Genomic DNA, 18,478 nt, shown 5'->3' on the forward strand with positions numbered 1-18,478 from the left:
TGTTAAGTTTTTTTTCTTAATGAGGGCCTAGATCTTGCAGTTAACCATTACCTCATTAAGATTTTATATATCAATATACTATGAATGTTGAAGTTTGATCATTTATCTTTCTTTACATCACTGACCAATTTTGAACACTTAATTGACCTTTTTTTCTCATTTAGGTATTGGTGATCGCATCATCAAGGCAACAGGGAATATCGAGGTTCATCACCCTTTAGTACTGCTCATTAATCATCTTGGTGATGTCTATACCGCTGGTCTTGATCACGATCAAACATGGGTTCAACCTGTCGATATCAACACTTATATCAAGGTAAGTAGGTTTTAAAAGATACAAGACACTCCAGCATTATAAATATATAACATACCAAACCGAATCACTTAACTTTGAAATTAGTCATTTTGTTTAGAAGAAAAGGGAGAAATTATTACAAGGATCACTTTGATGAATATATGTTATTCTTAGGCAAATCTTTCAGTAAAAAGGGCATATTTCTGAAGTCTATGTTTCCTTCAAATTGTAGATAATATGGAGTTTGAGGATATTTTTAATAGGTCATTTTAAGGTTTTGTGCAGGATTATCAAAATCTAGCCTACCCTCAGCCCCCCCCCCCTCACCTACACTTGTCAAGAGTCAATTTCTAACCTTGTTTGGTTGAGTGATGGCGCTGCTATCCAAGCATGAAGACAGGTGTGACAACCCTTCCCATCATGCACCTGTATCTCACTCACAGAGTGACGATAAACACCCACTTCCTCCTCACATTGCAACACTGCCAATACGTAGAGTCCTCTTGCAAGGGGGCCAACACCTTCTTTTACAATGATGAATTTAATGATTATTCAATTCAGAATTATTTGCAGTTTGAATGCAAGACGGGTATATGATGGTACAACCTCATACACAAAATCAAAACATTTAACGTCCAGGCATCACTCTGTTAATCTTCACTGATTTATTTCTTTTATTCTGCTTTAAATAAAACCAACTTCATGCAGGGTAAACTTTCCCTTTTAAAATACCCCTCTCAACCTGATCAGTGTGATACTGTTTCCTCTCTTTTATTATTTAACTATACTCTTGGCAAAGTGAGAAAATAAGATTAGTATTGCACCATATGTCCTGTTATTGGTCATCACTTCTCTGCTTAGCCAGGAATTTGTCTACCACTTTCCAGTTTGTGAATCTAGATCAAATGAGTGAGCATTTATGGTTGCAATTCAGAAAGTGTTCCTCTAACTAATAAAAGTTACCATTTGATACACATTTTCATTTTTTAGCCGACATGTAGCTCAACCTTTAAGAGTGAATACACAAGAATTGCGAAGCCTAGTCCACCCAAAAAAGTTAATATTAATAATTTACAGAGAAAATCAAACAAATATAATGCTGATATTTTCATAAAATCAGATCTTCGATAAAGTTTTTCAAACATTTCAATTTCACTTTATTTCAAAAACAAAACATAGCTTTTATTGAAAGTGGGGCATGTTATTATATGATTGTAAATAGATAAGTGTTTGTAACAAGTAATAGACAGAAATGATGTGAACATCAAAACACTACAGTAGAAAGCATGCACTTGTATTTGAACTACAAGAGGGATATTTATAACACTATAAAACAGTGAACACATGTGAATAATATTTATGGATGGATGAGGAAAAAGATTGAAAACATATTCTGGACCATCCGATAAAACCCACCTATAAAAAATAATGGGATATAAAGGCAAAAGTTTTTTTTTTCCAGCTAGCATTCCCTGATTATACGTTGCTCTCCCCCATCACGACTATGGAATCATCCTTCTAGAATGCATTGCTTTACTTTACCTGAGGGGTTCATGAAAGAATAGAAAACGAAGGGGAACGTAACAAGCCACATCTGACGGACAACTGTTGCCGATTCGGAAGTTATTACTCATTTCAAATTGGCCACCGACGACAGGCAGTGATTGGAAACTGATGCTCGGCATAGCTGCAAACTTGGCACCCATCCACAGACGCCAAGATGGGTTGCCTTTTTAAAGATCTATTGAGATTCTCAGACCTTGTTGCACAAAGACTATTTATTGCTAGATGGGTTGGCTTTATGAGAGATATATAGAGACTCCCCTAGATGAGTTAAGTTCCTCAGACCTTGTTGCTTTAGGGTTTGCCTAAGGGATCTACAAATGTGCAGAGAATCCCAGGAACACCTTTTATAAGGCTTAAAAATTAAGATATCTGAGAGTGAGTTCAATAGACATTTTTTCCAAAAGGGGAACAATTACTTTAAAGGCCTATTTATAGTGACTAATTCTCTACATACAGAATGTTCTAGGTTATTCAATGACATTTGTGGACACTTTATTTCAGATAAGATGATTAATAATTTTAGTTTTCATGGTAAATTTTCCTGAAAGACTTTTCCATCCTGTTCAAAAGTAGTTAACAGTTTAGTGGACTTTGGAGAGATCTATAGCCACTCTTTCATGATAAAGGTCTAAAGAGAGATCATGACATTGCTCACAAGATGGCCAAAGTAAGCCTTCATGTATATTGACTCAGAAAGATGTCATTCAAGTTTAATCACAATTAAAGTTTCAGTAATCATCACCTAGTTTGCATATATTAATATATTGGCCACCATGCAAAGTTCTGTGACTTCTTCAGAATGATGTGGGAAGTTAACTGGCGATCAATGAGCTTTGCTCTCAAAGATTCCATGTTCTTTTTTATTCCATTTGATATGTTATAAGGATTTCTGTTCATGTCATTATTTTCAAAAAGGTTAAGGCCCGTATTTTAATGGAAATGAATACTTGAAAATCTTGAAACTCATGTTGCACAATTACTGAAGTTCTGTAATATTGCCTTTTTTACACAAAATTTATTTGTCAAAGTGAGAGATTAATTCATATTAAATTCTGTCCGTATTCACACACAACTCTTTAAAGTGTAAACTAAGTATTTATTTACGAAGAGAGGCCTAAAAGTGGATAGGAATGTGTCTTATGGTGATCATTGATTGGCCCATGTTCTTTTAATAGGCCTAGTAGCTACCCCTTGGCAGGTTTCATATGCACTTTTCATACCAAGGTCTGAATCAAGAACAGCTGATGTCTTTATCAACCACCATCAAACAGCAGTGTCCCATGTTTCCCAGAAATAGCCATAAACTTTCTATCTAATGTGCTAATGATGATCACCATTCACTGTATGGTTATAATTCTGATATCCTCTAGCCATCCAGTCATTGACCTTTGAAGACACTACTCCTCATGGTATTAAATGCCACTTCTTCTATTTAAAGGGGAATCCAACCTTTGTAGCTGTGCAACAAGAGAAAAATAAAACACTTGAACTTGAACTTTATTCTTTCAGCCCCTTTTGGAGTATGAGAAAAATATATAATACATCATAACAAAGCATGAATAAGATCGAATAAGATGGCATAAAAGCAAAGTATATCTTTTAAAAAGTACTATTAACTACTAACTCACTTCTTTCATGAAACAAGTAAGACATCCTACGTGGATTAAATCATGTATAGTGATTGGTTCATCGCATGACCAAACATATTCTAGCTATGCTGTTAAAGCAAAAGAGGTGTTGACTCCATTGATAAGACTCTGGACTTTGAACCACAAGGTCCAGGGTTCAAATCCCACTCTCCACCCAGCTTTGTGTAGTAAATAAGTAGGCTACAGCTAGGTAGGAAGAAATTCCTTGAATGCTTGAGCACCTGACAAGAGTAGCCATGCTAAAGCCGAGATAATAGTATGCAGCGCCTAGAAACGCTATAAAATAATGATAATCCGCTTTTATGTAGCACTTCATACATCAGAACGACGTGTCTAAGCAATTTACTGATATATTATTACCCCAGTCATCGGATTCAATCAGTCATTCCCGCACACAATGTATGCACATCCTCCACTCCCCGGGGAGTATTCCCCTCAGTTGCTAGTTAGGCGCACACAGTGCTGGACAGGCTACAAATCGTACCGGGTACCCATTTAGCACCTGGGTCGAGAGTGGCAAAGTGTGGATTAACACCTTGCCAAAGGATGCCAGACGGCAGTGGCATTCAAATGCACAACCCTCTGTTTACAAGGCGTTAGTCAGAACCACTACACCACTTTATACTATCAATGTTACATATTATTTCTTATTAAAAGACAATAGAAAGGTGTGTTAACACAATAGTTAATAGTGTGTGAGGGGGGAGGGCAATATGAATTGACCTTTTTGTATGTATTGTAGCACTTTTAGCAATTTTTGTCTCACCTGCGAAGCAAAGTGAGACTATAGGCGCCGCTTTTCCGACGGCGGCGGTGGCGTCAACATCAAATCTTAACCTGAGGTTAAGTTTTTGAAATGACGTCATAACTTAGAAAGTGTATAGACCTAGTTAATAAAACTTGGCCATAAGGTTAATCAAGTATTACTGAACATCCTATTAGAGTTTCATGTCACATGACCAAGGTCAAAGGTCATTTAGGGTCAATGAACTTAGACCATGTTGGAGGAATCAACATCGAAATCTTAACCTGAGGTTAAGTTTTTGAAATGTCATCATAACTTAGAAAATATATGGACCTAGTTCATGAAACTTGGACATAAGGTTAATCAAGTATCACTGAACATCCTGCATGAGTTTCACGTCACATGACCAAGGTCAAAGGTCATTTAGGGTCAATGAACTTTGGCCGAATTGGGGATATCTGTTGAATTCCCATCATAACTTTGAAAGTTTATGGATCTGATTCATGAAACTTGGACATAATAGTAATCAAGCATCACTGAAAATTTTGTGCAAGTTTCAGGTCTCATGATTAAGGTCAAAGGTCATTTAGGGTCAATGAACTTTGGCCGAATCTGGGTATTTGTTGAATTACCATCATAACTTTAAAAGTTTATTGGTCTAGTTCATTAAACTTGGACATTAGAGTAATCAAGTATCACTGAACATCCTGTGCGCGTTTCAGGTCACATGACCAAGGTCAAAGGTCAATGAACTTTGGCCGAATTGGGTGTATCTGTTGAATTACCATCCTAACTTTGAAAGTTTATGGATCTGATTCATGAAACTTGTACATAAGAGTAATCAAGTATCACTGAACATCCTGTTCGAGTTTCAGGTCACATGATCAAGGTCAAAGGTCATGTAAGGTCAATGAACTTTGGCCATGTTGGGGTTTTTTGTTGAATAACCATCAAATCTCTAAGTTTATTGGTCTAGTTCATAAAAAGTGGACATAAGAGTAACCATGTATCACTGAACATCTTGTGCGAGTTAGAGTAGTATTCAAAGTCAGCACTGCTGCTATATTGAACCGCGTGATGCAGGTGAGACGGCCAGAGGCATTCCACTTGTTGTTGAATAACCATCATATCTCTGTAAGTTTATTGGTCTAGTTCATAAAAAGTGGACATAAGAGTAACCATGTATCACTGAACATCTTGTGCGAGTTAGAGTAGTATTCAAAGTCAGCACTGCTGCTATATTGAACCGCGTGATGCAGGTGAGACGGCCAGAGGCATTCCACTTGTAATTGATATATTGCTTGTAAATATTGTATATATTGATTTTCATTAGGGGGGGCTCAAGGACAGCAGTTTGTTTATCTGATGCACAGCTGACACCCTGATTAAATAAAACTGATAAGGAGGGAATGAATAAATAGATATATGATACTCTGACATTGATTGTATCATTTCAGGAAGCATCTATCCCCCTCCAGGCTCCTATCACCATCCAGCATATCACTGCTACAAGATTCATGCTCTGGCAAGAACAAGATGATCACCATGGTGAAGAAGAGGAGGAGGAAGATCACCATGGTGATGGAGAGGAGGAGGAAGAAGAAGATCACCATGGTGAAGAGGAGGAGGAGGAGGAGGAGGAAGAAGATCACCATGGTGAAGAAGAGGAGGAGGAGGAGGAAGAAGAAGATCACCATGGTGAAGAAGAAGAGGAGGAGGAGGAGGAAGAAGATCACCATGGTGAAGAAGAGGAGGAGGAGGAGGAAGAAGAAGAAGATCACCATGGTGAAGAAGAAGAGGAGGAGGAGGAAGAAGAAGATCACCATGGTGAAGAAGAAGAGGAGGAGGAGGAAGAAGAAGATCACCATGGTGAAGAAGAGGAGGAGGAGGAAGAAGAAGAAGATCACCATGGTGAAGAAGAAGAGGAGGAGGAGGAGGAAGAAGATCACCATGGTGAAGAAGAGGAGGAGGAGGAGGAGGAAGAAGAAGATCACCATGGTGAAGAAGAGGAGGAAGAGGAGGAGGACCATGGGGATGAAGAGGAGGAGGAGGAAATCAATGTTCTCAATAAGACAGCAGTTGGACAGGAGGTAGTTGGGAGGTGAGTTTTATCCATTAACCCATCACTTAATGGAACCAGGGGAGCGTTTCATGAAAGACTTCTCAGACATTTTATCAAATGCTTACCATAGTAACACTGCTGCTCAGTTAATCCAAATGAGGAAAAGATGTCAGATCTGGCTACTTGTTGGACAAAAATGTTGATGAAATGCTCCCCTGGTCTGGTTTCATAAAGATTTGTTTCTGTAACAAGTTAATTATCAGCCAGTCAAAGGGAATGATTTCAGTAGCTTTTTACTGTTATAGCAGTTTGTCATAATAAGAGGTTTTATGAAATAGGACCCTGGTGGCCCATAGCTGTACCAAGAATTTAGGATTGATAGGTTTTAGTAACAAGGGATAACCAATTAGGCCTTTCGGGAGCAAAAAGAATAACCCATGGACTGTATGGGGCCTTATCCCCATATAAAGTTTATGATAGACACTGTGGATGGGACATGTGTTTTCCTTCAGCAAGAAATTTATCCAAAGTGTGCTGCACTCAACCCAGGTGAGGTTCATTATGGGTACCCTGCAGGATTGTTTTGAATGCACTGAGCCCTGCAGCTTACATTGAGAAGCAGTAACTTGCGCTAAACTTGTGCTAACAAAGGTTAGCGATTAATCGCTAAATGAAATGGCCTATCAAGATCATCGTTGCATGTGCATTTTGCTCAGTAGAATGATTAGGAACCAATCAGAATTGTTCTTTCAAATTTGCGGTTCATTATTAACCTTCGTGTTAGGGGGCCCAGGGGCCTGTTGCATAAAAGTTACCATGATGGTAACTTTGCCATTCAATGGTAACTACCATGGTAATTATGATCAGCAGCTAATCAGAATCTAGGATTTCATGCAAGTTACCATTGGATGACAAAGTTACCCTAATGGCAACTTTTATGCAACGGGTCCCAAGAGTATATATGACAATAGTGTGTCTGGGAATTGCCTATTTCCAGATGGATGATCGATGCTGTAAAAAAGCCATTCTTTTTCATTATTATTGTTTTTAATGTGGCGCAGTGCACTGTAAATTCATTGGTGTAAAAGAACAGAATTTGGCATCAGATAAGGTTGAAAATTTAAATTGTCATGTCTACAGTTGATTTATCATATGTTTGTGAAAACCAACCTTTAAAACGCACATGCATTAATTCTCACTGGGGATCCAACCAGACAATGTGTTGTTTTTCCATCCTGTGAATATCTCTCATCGATCTATGTAACCCAATCCACTTTACAACAGGGAGATCAAAAAACTGTTATGAGTAGCTGTACAAACCATCCCCTGTACATCAACAAGAAGAAGACGGAAACATTAGAGAGAGAGCGAGATGCGGTTAGCTGAGAACTGGGTCAGGAATTACTTGTTCCTAATCCGTTTCAAGCTTGACTAGGAAGATCCAACCTTGGCCTTGAAGATAACAGCGGTGGTTGGATTTCAATAGCCTTCCCCAACCCAGTTAATGATTAAACTTTCCATAAATTTCTTCAAACTTTCATCCTTACACAATCACCTACCTTGCAACTTATGCCATTTTGTCTGTTTAGTGCCCCAATACTCTATAAAGTGTTCACAGTTTGCTATAACTGTGGTGTCTGGTTTTGACTCTCTTTTACTTATTAAAAACATCCTTGAATGGCCACTGGCTGTCACAGTGCAAGCACCATAAATGCAGCACTGAAAGTATCAAGAAGAAAAAGCTGCCTGCTGAGGCAGAAGACTGCAAAATATGTCCTAATGAATATTTTTCCAGAAGTAAGGCAAGTGCCAGAGTGAAAATCATGAAATATCCTAACATTGGCAGTAAACAAGGTAGTTTGGACCTAAAAAAAAAGCATGACAAGAAAAAAGTGATATGGGGCTAAAAAAAAAGTGTAAAAAGCATAATATAGGTGTCTGTGACAGAGGTTGTCGGAAGGCTCGATCACGTCAATTACCTTCTTCCCTAAAGACTTTATCAAACGCTCTCAAGCAAATCTCCGGAGGCGTAAATAAGCGCACCTTATCAAAGATCAACCATCATTGACAGACACTAGCTTCCATTCTCATCCATTTTCTTACTCACCTCTCTTTCTTTCTTTTATCTCTTAATTTCTTTCTTTCCATCAGTTCAACCTGTTTCTCTTTTGTCTGTCCCCTTCGTACTGACCTTGACTTTCTGTTTTAAAGTGCCACTAATTTTCTTCATCCTTATTCTATCATTGACCATTTATATTAACTGTAATGATTGCAAATATTCATTCTATATTCATATTATATTTATTGGCTCAGAATGGGATACCAAAGATATTCTAAGTTATGGAAAATATTGCATGAATTGCAGATGAGTGCAATATTTGCCCTGACAAGTGGAATATTCTGATATTTCACGAAATAGAGCCATCCGATATAATTATTAATATATTTTCCAAGAAAAGTGATTGAGAAACTCATGTCACTTATTACAATCAGTTAAAATGGTCCCACTTCATGAAATTGTTTTGATCATTAAAATGCATCTTACATCTAGCTCTTCATGAAGTCGTGTAGTACCATCGAGCATTGCATTGCATTGCTTATTTTGTGCACATGGTCTATTTTGTGAATTAAAGTTGGATAATGGCCTCATGAAGTTGAAGGTTTAAAAATATAGCACTCCTTTTCTCAATTGAATCACGTAATGTTAAATACATAGGACAGGTTATATGCTAACACTATTGCATTCTGACAAGAGGTTCCATGACATAGGACAGGTAATATGCTAACACTATTGCATTCTGACAAGAGGTTCCATGACATAGGACAGGTAATATGCTAACACTATTGCATTCTGACAAGAGGTTCCATGACATAGGACAGGTAATATGCTAACACTATTGCATTCTGACAAGAGGTTCCATGACATAGGACAGGTAATATGCTAACACTATTGCATTCTGACAAGAGGTTCCATGACATAGGACAGGTAATATGCTAACACTATTGCATTCTGACAAGAGGTTCCATGACATAGGACAGGTAATATGCTAACACTATTGCATTCTGACAAGAGGTTCCATGACATAGGACAGGTAATATGCTAACACTATTGCATTCTGACAAGAGGTTCCATGACATAGGACAGGTAATATGCTAACACTATTGCATTCTGACAAGAGGTTCCATGACATAGGACAGGTAATATGCTAACACTATTGCATTCTGACAAGAGGTTCCATGACGTTTGCTCCAGCGACAATTGCTCCGCTGTAAATTCCATACACTAATTGAATGACCAACTTCAATCCTGGATTCGTTAAAATTATACCCTATCCTAACCCTTGACCTAACAAAACCCTATTGCATCCTCAACCCTAACCCTAAATCTTAGACGAAATAATCCCCGGAGCCCGGGGGGGGGGGCACTTCCATTCACGAGTGGATACCATGCGCGACCATGGGGTCTCGAAAAGCACCCTAAACACGTAATTTCCATATTCTGAAAATGCACCCCTTAACAAGTATTGGCGTGTGAAACCCTACCCTTAACAAGTATTGGAACCAAAACGATAATCTTGGCACATATTCCCTGAAATGAACCCCTAAACAAGTATAGGAATGTTTTATTGTTACGGGTCCTTCGGTCGTCGACTTTACTTTATTTGGTTTAGTACGACCCCACCTTCTACACCTCATGCGCAAATCGGACTCTAAACACGAAGTGTTCGGACAAAAAGGACATCCTTTATAAAACATTTTAATTTTGTTTTATCATCCCCGCAAATTCAACCCTAAACACGTAATTTTCCTAGCAAAATAGATACCCTTTTTTAATTATTTTTGCGTTTTTGACACCCTTATCACGTTACGTACATAACGTGCCCTATCATGAAAAAGACATCCTTTTTACATGTTTTTTTGGTCGCGCATGGTATCCACTCGTCAATGTAAGTGGCCCCCCGGGCCCCGGAGCAAATGTGTCACCTGACAAGCAAACCTTCTGAAAGGATAATTGATGCAAGGCTTCTGTTGTATCCAAAAGTTGCTTATATGTGTAATAATATGAACTAAATTACTCATAACCTATTTGTTCTCTAGATTATGTTTATTAGAAATTATCTTCACTCTGTCAGTAAAATAATTCAAAACATTGCTTCTTTTCCATTTAGTTACATGCTTAGTAATTATTTTGGTATTTTTGTTGTGTCCTTGCAAGAAATTCTTTACAAAATGCATGATTTTTTGTAGCTATGGTTGTTCTCAATTGGGAATTATGAAATGATGCTTGGAGCTCGCTGTGTTGCATTGGCACAAAGATGTAGCTCTTCATTTTTTTTCTTACTCCCAGATCTCCAGATGACATAAGAACAACTTCAACTTCATGCATTTTGTTTCACCATTCTTGCACAGTCACAATTCATTAATGTGTGTAGCTTAAAGTTTGTATTTGCATCAGTTGAACATTCTATAGTATGGTTCTTATGGCTTTTTTGTACTGATGTAAAGATGTAACCCTTCATTCTTTCTCATGACAAGACAGCACTTAACCCCTACTAGCTCTCCAGCTGACACTCAATGATCAGTGGACTGCTTCTTTATTTATTCAAGTCGTCAATAGTGTGAGTCTGCTGGGGAATGATGGGAAATGACTCGTAATGTGTATAAACATGGTGGCTGTCACCAACTCATCAATCAACTTGAAGTCTCATCATTTAATGATGGATATACCTTCACTTGTGATGCTATTTAAATGAATTGGTGAAGAATGCTCCGTCCCTGAGGAAACCCACAGGCTTAGAAACGGTGTGAATCCTTGTCCTAGTCATTCCAAGACGGAACCCTGGACTGGCCATTACCTGCTGGAAAGAACTAACTGTACCACACTATATCACATAGTGTGGTCATATCATGTTCACTGTTCACAGTATATCTCTTAGTGTGTTCATATATTGAGTTCACTGTTCACAGTGTGAAACAGAATGAGTGATTTCAAGTTCAGTGTTGACCTATTGATGTTGGTGTTAAGTCAGTTTTTACACGAGTATAAAACCAAACATAAAATAAAGATGGTCCTGAAAAGTCACTCACTAGTTTTTGAGATGTCAATAATGTGATCTGGATCAGTTTTTCTCCATTATACCCAATAGGAGCATACACTTTTCTATGCAGATCTATATAGCAGCCAACCTATACAGTATGCAAACGCAATATTAGCACGGTAAATCATATACAAGATATACTATAGCTTAAATAAAACGTACGGGCGGTTGAGGTCGGTTCAGTGTGTAACAGGAAGGGCGGTCTGGGGCGGTTCAAGGGCCATTTGGTTAAAGCTAGGGAAAGCAATCTATATTCCAACACTAATGCCAACAGCGGACTTTAAATCACCCATTGAGAACATATCTTAAAATTGTGTCCCTAGTTTATAAAGCACAGTGTGTCCATATTGTGATTGTTGTTCACAATGGGGAACAGAATGAGAACACATCTTCACACTATTCCACAGTATATCACTTAGTGAGTGTTCATAAAGTGTTCCACAGTATATTACATAGTGTTTTTAAATAATATGTTCTCTGTTCAGTGTGGAAGAGAATGAGGACACACCTCACTGTTCCACAGTATATCACATAGTGTGTTCAAAATGTATTCTCTGTTCACAGTGTGGAACAGAATGAGGACACACCTCACTGTTCCACAGTATATCACATAGTGTGTTCAAAATGTATTCTCTGTTCACAGTGTGGAACAGAATGAGGACACACCTCACTGTTCCACAGTATATCACATAGTGTGTTCAAAATGTATTCTCTGTTCACAGTGTGGAACAGAATGAGGACACACCTCACTGTTCCACAGTATATCACATAGTGTGTTCAAAATGTATTCTCTGTTCACAGTGTGGAAGAGAATGAGGATACACCTCACTGTTCCACAGTATATCACATAGTGTGTTCAAAATGTATTCTCTGTTCACAGTGTGGAACAGAATGAGGACACACCTCACTGTTCCACAGTATATCACATAGTGTGTTCAAAATGTATTCTCTGTTCACAGTGTGGAACAGAATGAGGACACACCTCACTGTTCCACAGTATATCACATAGTGTGTTCATGCTGTGTTCACTGTTTATAGTGTGGAACAGAATGAGGACATATCTCGCTGTTCCACAGTATATCACAGTGTATTCATGTTGTGTTCACTATTCCACAGTATATCACATAGTGTGTTCCTGTTGTGTTCATAGTTTGGAACAGGATGACAACTCTTCTTTACACTGTTAATATGCTCAAATGTTGTTGTTGTTGTGAACCTCATATTTACAAACTGTGAACATGCCCATTGTAGAAGTGTCCACAGTGTGAAACTATCTTCACATTGTCCACAATGTAAACAAGCTGTGATGTTTCCACCAAGTTTATTCAATCCAATATTACCAGTTGATGGTTGAATTCTAAGGTTTAATTTAAACTCTGGTCTATAAAAGTTGTGGTTATAATGTGGATAGCCAGTTGTGACAAATCTCTAGACAGTTCATATTCAATATACCACCTCATTATTTACTCAAATAATTCATAAATAGTGGTAGAATGATAAACATAATTTCAATCACCATTAAAGCATCAAGAAAAAGCAAACAGTGCAGATATGAAATATAGAATATTTGAACAGCTTGGACATTTTAGCTTCCCATAATGTTAGCACAGAGTTAGACCATGGCCTAAGTTACGCTGGACTTCAGATTACAGGCCATAGACTCTGTGTACAGACCATTCAGTTCCAGTAGGCAATGGGTTAAACATCTCATTATTACTTTCTGTGTAAGAATATTGATCGGCCCCTATTGCTTCTTTTTTTGTCCTACCTGAGACTAGTCCAAGATTGGTCTGAGTTCTTGTACATGTAACCCCAACAAACTGGACAAGACTTTGTGTAATACTACTTGGTTCTTAAACACTGCTTATGTCTGTCATATATCATTCTCAATGGCCCCATATAACACAGACTTGTCTGTAAGCTATCTATACATAAGCTTTTTATCCATATCATTGTACTCAAAAATATAAAAATCAGAATTTCGAATGAAATTAACCATTTATTTTGGGTGTTTCTATGCCTATCTATAAGATAATTCATGCACTTACATGGCAACATACCAGGTTATTTGCATATTCTTTTTGCATATATTTGCATATTTATCATGTTCTTCTTTAAAAGTCCTCCATTTATGGCTGCCTTTAGTTGCAATGCTCAGAAGTGAAGCAAGCTAGATCGCTCAAATTCAGGCACAAGCCAGTGTTCATGCACCAAGGCATGACCACTGCCCCTGCAGCACTCCCCTTTGCATGCTAATATATATGTTTAGTAAGGGGGTCTTTGAAGTAGGGTTGAGTGGTTTTTGGAGCATCTTCCGAGCGAAATTGAGTATCTAGAGAACTGAAATTAGGGTCGAGATGTCCCTATAGGCCTAGCTTGTGATATGTAAGTGCCCCCCTCCTGCATGTATGCATTTGATTGATTGTTCTTGTTTTTTTTGTAAAAGTCTAGTATTAATTTGAATCACTTTGATAATGATAACAATAATACCAATATGCTTATATAAATATCACTGCCAAATGCATACCTATGTGCTCTAGAATGCAGAAAAAAGGAGAGAAAATTGCTGGGATTTGTGCCACTTATTTAAAACTCTTTTCAAATAAGTATGTTTTCAAGGTGGATTTAAACTTAGGTGTATATAGAAGAGTTCTTTACATATGATGTGTTGATATTCCAAAGTGAAGAGGCAGCATTGGCAAATGATCGTTCTCCATAAAACTTGTCTTGTAAAAAAATGGTTTTGCTTGCATGTATTTATCTTTACAGTGGTGTCAGCCTTCTGATAACAAACATGAGACAGTTGTCTGGAGGGGCGCAAGTTGCCATGGCAACTTCTCAAGAACCCAGTATTCAGAAAAACATGAAAACACCGGATATAGCAGAGAATGTTGGTAAGTAAAACACAGAGCCAGGTGCTGTTTGTACACTGTAAAGTCTATGGTGTTAGAAAAACATCAGTCAGTGTTCAGAGACACACCCTTTACACCAAAAGTGTTTGAACATAGCACCAAATATTAAGAAGCAAGAAGTGTTAAGATAAGGCCAATTGATATTGACTAACACCATGAATTCAACTCTGGTGTAAAAATGCTGTTAACACTGGTGGGTACTTTTTACACTAGAGTTTTTTGTTTTCAGTGTAATGCCACATTGATTAGGGTATGACGATGTGTTTCAATCACATCTGATGCTTAAATAGATAATGTTGAGCATGATCATTGCTTGTAAAAACACAAGGGCACAATGAATATTGTGTGATATAGCTTCCTATTGTATGGTGTGTTGAAATGCACTATTGTTATTATCAATCAAGTTTACTGTTATCATTAATACTGATTAATTGATATGAAATACGCTCATATTTTGGTCATATATATCATTAAATAAATGGCTCATATTATGGCACTTCATATTCTTAGCTGTATAAGCAGTCTTGTTAAACACTCTTCATGCAGAGGGAGTATTTCACAAATATTCATGTCTGTCTAAAAATTGTTTTGAATTCTCATTCGCAAGAGGTTAAAAAAAAACTGACATCACCAGATTCATCAAATCACACTCGTGAGACAGCTTTGGTATATGTGCTCCCCCCCCAAAAAAAAAAAATCAAGTTGATACAAAGACCAGCTAAGATTTATAAAGGATTTTTTTCTTGAAATTACCCCTAAAATTTTTCATTTACATGTATATTGCAGGTCAGATATCAAATTTCAGAAACTCGACTGTATTTCAAAATTTAGATGGGAAACTATACACCAGTTTTTACTTTGACCCCTCTCTGTGCTGAAAGTGTATTATCAAAAGAAACAAGTTTAAAGATATCATTTTCTCATGTAGAAAGAAAAATATTTTCAAAATGGTAAAAAAGCTCCACTTCGACAAGTCAGTGAACTCCTAGAGCAGTCACAAACTTTTATTGTAGAATAAATCATTCTTTAGAAACCACTAACTTGACAAATTGCCATGTGGCCCATGGGCATATCTTCATTCAAGGAATAGGAATATAAAGGTTTACACTACTCCAAATTATCAAATTAAATGGAAGAAGCTTGGATGTTATCAAAATTATTAGATTTTGTGGAAATACCAGCAGAAAAGTGAACAAGTGCTATTGTAGAGAAAGAGGAGTGCATCTGGTATTTTTATGTATAATTTTGTGATATGAATTACCAGTAATCATTTGATTTCAATTTTTTTTTCTCCTCAATTTGACTGAAAGAAAAATGGACTAGTTTTGCAATCAAAGCTAAGATTATCCATAGATTTATTAAGATTCATTTAAAGCACTTAGACCGCTTTAATAAAACAATAAATTGATGTGAAAGTATTTTGGCCAGCCATTTTTTGGGGGGGGCTGAGCAAAGAGATGGTTCTGTGAGCCCATCTAATAAAGACTTAAGAATAATAATACCATGATAGTTTGACTCAATGGGAAAGCGACTTGATTTTCTGTCTTTTATTGCATATTTAGAGCTATGATTTACAAGGTTAGAGACATAAATATGTCTTAAGGAACTGCCTAACAATGGAAGTCTACCACCCAAGATCCTAATTAGGAGCATTCACTCTTCTGGTGTTTAGACTGTTTAATAGAAGAAGCTTATTGTATGTTGCCAATGATAATGACAATGACAATGATTTTTTTTCTTTGACGGCCCCTCCTGGGGGCATAGAAGAAATATATCTAGTTATAACATGGCAATAATAGACATAAGAAAAAAATCAAACCTGATGATAATAAATATATGTACAATACAAGAGCATAGTAACTGGCACAAATTGAGCCACCCACCCCAGAGACTAGCAAAAGCTAAAATACCATATTTTGATCTCCTCGATCGGGAGACTGGCACAAAGACCCATATTTGCATGGATCTGAACAATCATTCATTTTTAAAAAAAGGAAGAAAGATCGATTCGATTGAGGAAATTGTCTTTTCCCTCAGAAAACAGTCTGAACATTGGTAAGTTTTTTTTATTTTCCCTCTCATTTCTGCTATTACTTTCTCCTCTCTTTTTCTTTGACCCTTTTCCTTTGTGTCTCTCTCACTCCCTCTCCTGTTTTGCTTTGTATATTTCCCATATACTAATCTACATGCATTACTATTTAGTCTGCATACTTATTATTTGCCTTTGTATAGGCTATGTGTGTAAAATGATGTATACATGTTTATCATACAGAGGGCCTACTTCTGAAGGAGTCACCATGTCAGCATGTGATGACCCCGCATCCCAGCGTTGCCGAGCGACCAACCAGGTTCATGGATGTAGGGGATACATTCACCTTCCATATCTCTGCAAGCTATGTGGGAGAGAGTAAGTTTACATCCCGGCCTTACAAAGACGATCAACAACAACTATGAAAAGCGAGCAATGTCAACATCTAAAATACATGGTTGTTCAAAATGTTTTCTAGATAAGATGTATCTCCATGCATTCATGGTTTACTTGAAATTCAGTGTGCTTCGCTTTGTTTTGTTTGTTGTTTCCTGAAGGAAAAATTATAACACTGATGGATTTCTATACAGTTGAGGTTGATTGGATCAATCGTATCTCTTTGTAAGATGGGACTCTGGATCACTGTTTCATAAATACTTGTTATAATAACAAATGCACAATTTTTAAAACAAGTTTATAATCAGCCAATCAAATTTAAGAATTTCAGTAGCTTTAAACTGCTATTAAAAATTTGTTATTAATTAAGAGTTTTTGTGAAACAGGCCCCTCGCTTTTAATTACAAGGCTATTTCTGTAAATAAAGAGGCTTTAATTGGAGGAAATTATAATTTGTTAACAAATTTTCTGCATTACTCCTATTTGTTTAAGATTGGTCTGCTCGATCTGTAATGAAAATCGTAAGTCAGAAAAAATCTGAACTAATTTGTTAACAAATTAGGCCATTTTTGATTTGTCAAATTATTCGGATAATAAAATTTTAAGGATTATTGTAATAGAGATCGATGAAATAATATCTGGATATTTTGTGGGCTTTATCTTGGAAGCTTTTCATGAAACAAATACTTTGTAATTATCACTGACAGCTGATATCTTGTTATACTGATGTCTTGTATATGAGTGAAAGATGGATGGACATGTTTATTTTGATGTGAAAAAAAAAAATAAAGAGGAAATTAAAAGTATGAAAGTGAAAAGAAGTGAAATAAAATATTTTTGACAAATGTAAATGGTGTAATTTTCATTGACCTTTTGTCAACCAGAAAATAGTTTTTCTTGTACAAAGTTTATGTGAAAGTGGGTATCGAGAAGTTAACAGATTTAGTTATTTCACAGTTGTCATCATTTTTCACCAAGTACTGATTTCAGAAGCATATATTTTCCATTTCTTTATTGAAATGTATCTGTTCTGATGAGTTCACATTCTGACCACATTCTGACAAGCTGGGGGTGTTTCACAAAGATTTAAGTATAACTTAAATCGCACTTAAATGCCGATGTGCATCTGAAATGCAACGCGCAATCTAATTGATCAATATGCAATAGTGCGCATCCTCTTTGCATGATCTGACCAATGTGGTCATGGCTTTTATACCGCACACAACTATGCATTTAGGTGAGACTCTAAGTCATACTTAAATCTTTGTGAAACACCCCCCTGGAATATTAATTCCCTAACAAGAGATGGCAGTATTGCAATTTTGCTGCAGAATAACTTGGACTTCATCTCCTTTTGGATTTACCACAGGATGACATTCAACTGTTTTTTTTTTTTATACACCTGTGACCCCATGACCATGGGTATTCAAACCACCAATAAATGTGCTGTTATTTTATCTAACTAAACATAAAAAATAATTTCCACATTTCCTTGTGAATTAGACCCTCTAAACAAGTGTAGCCCTTATAAAATACTATGAATCAGGGAAATGCAGTTGCGTCAAATTCCAGATCAATTTAGGGGAACACATACCCTATATGTGATTTAGTTTGGGCATATTATTGGTGTACAATGCTCATTCTAGTTGATTTTCAGACATATGACATCCCTGACAATAGTAAGAATTTCTTACATTATCTTACCACCTAAGAACATGTTCCAAT

At 36.9% G+C, this 18,478-nt stretch overlaps 1 protein-coding gene across 1 annotated transcript in view; it reads left to right on the forward strand.

Moving 5' to 3' along the window:
• The window catches only part of LOC121428433, a 29,291-nt gene that overhangs the window by 5,586 nt on the left and 5,227 nt on the right, over positions 1-18,478 (forward strand). The window contains exons 3-7 of the mRNA XM_041625035.1: positions 165-316; positions 5,713-5,911; positions 6,179-6,356; positions 14,186-14,310; positions 16,601-16,735. Coding sequence (XP_041480969.1) covers positions 165-316; positions 5,713-5,911; positions 6,179-6,356; positions 14,186-14,310; positions 16,601-16,735 — 789 coding nt within the window. The remainder of the gene's footprint in view (positions 1-164; positions 317-5,712; positions 5,912-6,178; positions 6,357-14,185; positions 14,311-16,600; positions 16,736-18,478) is intronic.

Source organism: Lytechinus variegatus, chromosome 15, assembly GCF_018143015.1.
Source record: "Lytechinus variegatus isolate NC3 chromosome 15, Lvar_3.0, whole genome shotgun sequence".
NCBI lineage: Eukaryota > Metazoa > Echinodermata > Echinoidea > Temnopleuroida > Toxopneustidae > Lytechinus > Lytechinus variegatus.